Source organism: Pungitius pungitius, chromosome 1, assembly GCF_949316345.1.
Source record: "Pungitius pungitius chromosome 1, fPunPun2.1, whole genome shotgun sequence".
NCBI classification, from domain to species: Eukaryota; Metazoa; Chordata; class Actinopteri; order Perciformes; family Gasterosteidae; genus Pungitius; species Pungitius pungitius.
This window is the reverse complement of record NC_084900.1, coordinates 26,768,907-26,774,923: the sequence shown is the minus strand read 5'-3', so window position 1 is coordinate 26,774,923 and position 6,017 is coordinate 26,768,907. Positions and strand designations below refer to the sequence as shown.

At 41.2% G+C, this 6,017-nt stretch overlaps 1 protein-coding gene across 1 annotated transcript; it reads left to right on the top strand.

Moving 5' to 3' along the window:
* On the top strand, nt 1-1,230 carry her3 (hairy-related 3). Its single transcript, XM_037456915.2, has 4 exons — nt 1-99; nt 184-279; nt 383-464; nt 734-1,230. Exons 1-4 carry the CDS (start codon nt 46-48, stop codon nt 1,186-1,188), a joined length of 687 nt encoding a protein of 228 aa, XP_037312812.2. The 5' UTR covers nt 1-45; the 3' UTR covers nt 1,189-1,230.
* Nucleotides 1,231-6,017: the final 4,787 nt, after the last annotated feature.

Genomic DNA, 6,017 nt, shown 5'->3' with positions numbered 1-6,017 from the left:
GGGAACTAGATTAACTTCAAGGAAACCAGAAAAGGACTAAACAGAATGGTGTCGACGTCAGGCTGTGAAGAGAAGTCCAAACACATCGCTGGAAACAAGGTGTTTAAAAACTCAGAGACAAATAACCACGAAACTATTGAAGTGTGTTGTATGGGATATTCATTTTACCGGCTTTTGTTACAGGTGTCCAAACCCCTGATGGAAAAGAAACGAAGAGCTCGCATAAACAAATGTTTGGACCAGTTAAAATCTCTCCTGGAGAGCTACTACAGCACTAGTGTAAGTGTGCAGAGTGTACCTTTAGGATTTTCATTTTGACCTCGGATTATACCAATTCATGTTTAGGTAATCGTAACCGGCACTGAATGTCTTCTTTTCTCAGATTCGAAAGCGCAAACTGGAAAAGGCCGACATCCTGGAGCTTACTGTGAAACATCTAAGGAACCTCCAAAAGATCCAGACCTGTAAATTCTAACCTCACGCGGTCGAAGCCATTTCATTTATATATATATATATATATATATATATATAAAAATGAATATCTATATATCAATATATATATATATTAATATATATATATATATATATATATATATATATATATATATATATATATATATATATAAATGAATATCTATATATTTTTAAGGTTTAAGGTTAATACTTCAGCTGTACGAACAACTTTATGCATGTGTGTTTTTCTCAACCTTCAATGTCTTTCAATTGATTCCAGGTGCTTCCGCTGTTTCAGAGTTTTCTGAATATCAAAGTGGTTTCCGCAGCTGCGTGGCAAATGTGAACCGGTATTTCCTGATGGCCGACAACTTGAACGGAAGCGACCGATGGACGTTAGCGCAGCTCTCCACCAAACTCCGCCGCTCGCGGGGTCGAGAGGAAGTCTTCAGCACCATGGACAGCGTCCCGGACCAAGCGGAGACACGGGATGAGGTGCAGAGGCTTCTCCCGTCCGCAGCTGGATCCGAGGGCAGAAAAATGACTAAATGCAAAGCTGTGGAACCCCATAGTGCAAGCGCGTCGTCCTTTTTACCGAATGAAGACGCACCCGGAATCCCCTTTGTAGCGCCCAAACAAATTGTGCCTGAAAAAATATGCAGCAACATGATGTTTCACCCGGTCAGTCACGGGAATGACGTTACAAACTCTCACAATGTCTGGCGGCCTTGGTAAAGATTGTTGTCCGATTACATGTTTATAGTTGTACTGTATAGATTATCCCATTTTGCTATAATAGGTCATTGTGTATATTTTTTTATTTTCTTAATAAAATGAAATACAGAAATAATGTGTTGTTTTGTGGAAACTGATATGGATCTTTAACGTCCACGTTGAGAAGGAGTCGTTCATACATAACATGCAGCTGACATATCTATTTTCATACATAACGTGAGATATCAAGTGAAAGCATTGTTTTATTGTGGGTACCTGCATATGCCTCTCAAACAAAATGTATTTCGTGCCGAAGCTCTCAAATTAAAATATAATTATATGATCGGGGGGGGGGGTTAATTCCGTATAGATGATGTGGGCACCGAATTAAAATGAGATGTTACTGTATTGTGTTGAATATTTGATCAATTCATTAGACCTTTACGAACACATCCAATGTTTTATATTTCCAAACTTAATTGCAATACATCTAATGTATTTACAATAAATCCCAAATTCACGTCGATATTTCAAGTCGACCTGTAACTGATTGTGATTCCCCACACTCAAAGATCATCGAGGAGAGAATGTTAATTCATAGATTCATTTATATAAAACCAAATAAACTGGAATAAAGTGAAATACGTTAAGATAATTGCTCCTTCGAAAGTCCCATTCTCAAAGAAATAAGCAATGAAGCATCTTTTTTCAATCAATTTTTCAAGTGGTTGAAATTGTGGTGGTCGTTTGACGAACAAAAAGAGAAGTTCCGATGTGTATTTCCTTCCCTTTAAGCATACGACAAACAGAAAATGCACCTACACGTTTCAGTCTTACTTGTTTGTTGTTGTTTAAACAGAGGAGTGCATCACGTAAGTTAACACTTAAAGACAATTGAAGTGGCGCATATCGACAAATTATAGGAAAATTCACTGGAAAAAGCTATTGATAAAAATTCTACAGTTGTATAAAAGCAAACTTATTTGCATGAGTTGTGTGGAATTATAGAACAAAATAAGCCCCAGGAGGGTGGGTGTTTGAATGACATTCCCTCCATTCTTCTCTGGTTTCACAGATAAGTACCGAAACAGTGGCGGGCAAATCAGATGCTTGTTGGACAGCAGGACAATTTTCTGCTACAGGCTACTAATCACACGCCATGCATCCTTGTCCGGCTCCTCGCGACTCATGTGGTCTTCATTGCTGTCCAGCTTTAACGCAATTCAGCATGATAGCTCGAGCTCCTCTGGACCTTTTTCTAATGTCCCATGAGACCAATTTATACAATAAAACGTCATCGTGTGCAGGTCAGGTATAGGTTTACTGGCTACCAATGTTCTACCCATAGATTATATTAGTGAACTCTTCTGCAGTGAATTATAACGAATGCAAAGTAAATGGTACATTTTAAGGAGACATCTTTTTGGCGAAACCACAACGCACTTTTATGTTATTCGACTAAAGTACTGATAATTGTATGCACACTGAGGCACTTTCGGGTTTCTTTTTTACGATTTAGTGAAAAGCAAAACATGCTGTTGGCCTACCCTTATGAGAGATTGTGTTGACGTAAATATGATCGCGATCTGGTGTGTTTTTTTGGGATACAAGACCTATGCGCGCTCTCAGAAAGCTCTTTAAAAGTGCCATTTGGTTGTCTTCCGCTGCTTTGGCAGGGATGTCATAAAGTGTCTCCCCATTCTAAAGGAGGCCTCGTTGGAAACGATGGCACCTCGCAGCGAGGAGAATCGAGTGAACGCCCACAGCTCTTTCACAAGGTACATGCTGAAAGGACACTGCTGCCCGGGGAGAGAGCGGTGCTCATGTGCTGCGGGTCTACGACCGACAATAAACATACGCATGATTGGTTCATGCTTTTATTTCCACCGCAAAATATTAACTATATAAATAGCTCCAAGCCCTCTAAGCGCGACTGTGTCATTCCAGCTTTGTTTGGTCTCATCGCCTTAGTCTGTAAATGTCGTTAATAATTTCACAAAGTCAAAGCCACTCTTTTGATGCGACCAACAGAGGCCCGTGGCAGAGAGAGGAGTTTGTTTAAGCCAAGAAAGGAAATGCCACGTGACTTCCATATTGAATGGCCTTCAGCTTTTTCTAAGAATTTCTATGAACTCTTCCCAGTATTGTTTAAGGAATCTAGTTAGGTCTGGCACTATAATGGCGACGTCTATTAGAGCCGAGAAGCGAAGGGAGGAAGAGAATAAGGTATTTGCATCAGACTGGGCTCAGTGGAGCGCTCCTAAGAGAGCAGACGTGGACGAAGTGCGCGGCAGACCCCTCCCCTCTCTATGCTCATTTGGCTGGTAGTGTCCCTGCTATGATACATTTTGCCTCACTGCTCAGTGCATCACTTCTGAACGGGATAGTTATGCAATGCAAAAGATTTCTCCCACACACATTTCTATCCATTTGAAAGCAATTTCATATTCGACAGAGGCGTGGCATAACCTTTGTTATGAGCCAAAACATTAATTTATTCGTAGCAGTTAAACATGACCTTTGGGTGATTGGGGTAGTCAGTATATGTTACTGGTGAAGAAATACATCAATTTAACACAAACAAAAAACCTTCGAATTGTGTGCATCCACTGAAATAAAATAAATAACAGGTCAAAGCACGGCATGTTTGATGAAATGGTTATTTCTAGAGAGAAAATAATCCGACCTCTAAATTTTCTGGAACACATCATGAATCCGGAAAGATCACCGCAGACCCCATATAAGGGACACAACCTGTTCCCTCGGCTCCCCTCTAGTAGGCGCTGCAGAGCCAAAACAACCAAACAGGTTCTTCCCATTAGTCGTCTCTCTAATGTTGTTTAAGTTGTGTTCTTACTATAAATATATCCAAGAATATATATATTATATATATATATATACACACATGCATTTTGTGTACTTAGATGTATATTGTATTATTAGGTATACTTCAGTTTTACTTTTGCCTTGTTCTTTTAAAAAATCCTTTTTTGTTTATTTGTTAAAAAAATTGGTGTATGTGGAGAACAAAGAAAACAAAAACGTTGTCAAATTCCATGTATGCGTTGAGCATAGATGGCCAATAAAGCTGAATGTGATTCCGGTCCTAAATGAATGGACTCACCTTTGGTCAACAGTTGAAAGAGAATTTGATTCAGGTTAAATGCCCAGCATGATGTTACACGTCTCTGAGGTGTTAAATAGTGATATACTTAAGTATTACTCACTTAGTAATGTAATCCTTGGACTGGAAGAGATGAAGTAAAGATAACTACTACTGCTGGCTTTGGAACAAAAGACTAGCAGAGGATGGTTTCGATCCATCGACCTCTGGGTTATGGGCCCAGCACGCTTCCGCTGCGCCACTCTGCTTAGCGGTAGAACTACTGTGCAGTTATAAGTGATATTATAAACACAGGGATTTGCTGACTGCTTTAATGATTTCATTTAGCTTGATAATAATTTTTCAAAAGTCGACACAATTGTACAAAACGTAGCTCTGGTAGGTTTGTCTCATTTCCCAAAACATTAAGCTTTTATTTTATTATTAAACAATGGTTTGTTTTGGGGGCGATGTGTTTACTAGCGTTGGCTGGTTCACATTGACGTTTGTGCATCTGTGTAACTTTAGGGGGTAAACTGCTTGTTAACTGCAACAGAAATTCTGCCGCCGTAAAATCTCAATGTTGATGCTTTATATAACATCAAGATGGAAAACAGAAAAAATGTGGTCCTTTTTTTAAAGCGACCAAACCTTATATGTTATTTTCTGTTGTGCATTCATAGGAAGCTGAATGGTTTAAGTCTGAATTGTTTATTTATTAATTCATATATTATGTAATGCAGTATGAAATCAGACCAGATTTCATACAATTTTAAATAATTAAGAACAAATGTTTTAAATTATATTTAGATATGTTTCTGTAGATCAACCAGAAAGCACAAAGTTGCCAAAATGAGGGTGATTGATCACAAATCAGTCGACGATCTGTCCTCGTGGGGGTCGCATGTGGATCTCTCGGAGGGGTTCGGGACGGCCGAGGCACTTTTCCGTCCTTTTGCCGCGAGATCCAGTGCCTGATACCGGGCATCGGAAGCACAGAGAGGCACATGTGGCTCAGCCAGTCGAATATGAGGGAGAAGGACAAGTCCTTCCTCCTCGACGCCCCTCTCTCCCCGTCAGCTCTCTTCTGGGACGCCATTGACATGGTCGTGGATAGGTTCCACGATGAGAGGCGGCAGGCAGCGGAATTTAATAAATTCCTTCCCCGCCGACGCAGCGTCCCCATTGAAGCATTGAAACACTTCCGCCCAGCCTTGATGTACCAGCATGTTCTTATCCGTTCAGACAACAAATCGGTAGTTTCATACATCAATCAGCAGGGGGGTCTGCGCTCACGGCAGCTATACAAGTTAGCTCGCCAGATCCTCCTGTGGTCACATGGGAAGCTCCGTTCAGTGAGAGCAGTATATATCCCAGGGTACCTAAACCAGTGGGCAGACGCCCTCTCGAGACAGGGGCCAAGGCCCGGGGACTGGAGACTCCACACCGAGGTGGTGGAGCTCCTTTGGAGACACTTTGGTCGTGCCGAGGTAGACCTGTTTGCTTCCAGAGAGACAACACACTGTCCTCTGTGGTTCTCCCCGAAGCATCCCGCCCCGCTAGGCGGCCTTGTTGGCGACCCATGCCCCACTGAATAAGGGTTCTCTGGGGAGACACCCACTGGTACCTCAGGGAACTAAGGTTACATACGGAACCGGAGACGTTACTTCATCTATCGCTCAAAAAATCCAAAAGGTCTCTCAATGTCGCCTAAAAAGAGAAACATAACTCTAAAACCACTCTAGAG

Excerpts from the sequence above, each read along its gene's own strand:
- her3 (XM_037456915.2), top strand. The coding sequence starts at position 46 with ATGGTGTCGACGTCAGGCTGTGAAGAGAAGTCCAAACACATCGCTGGA. Across the intron at positions 280-382 it reads AGAGCTACTACAGCACTAGT|ATTCGAAAGCGCAAACTGGA; the intron begins GTAAGTGTGCAG and ends TTCTTTTCTCAG. Across the intron at positions 465-733 it reads CCTCCAAAAGATCCAGACCT|GTGCTTCCGCTGTTTCAGAG; the intron begins GTAAATTCTAAC and ends AATTGATTCCAG.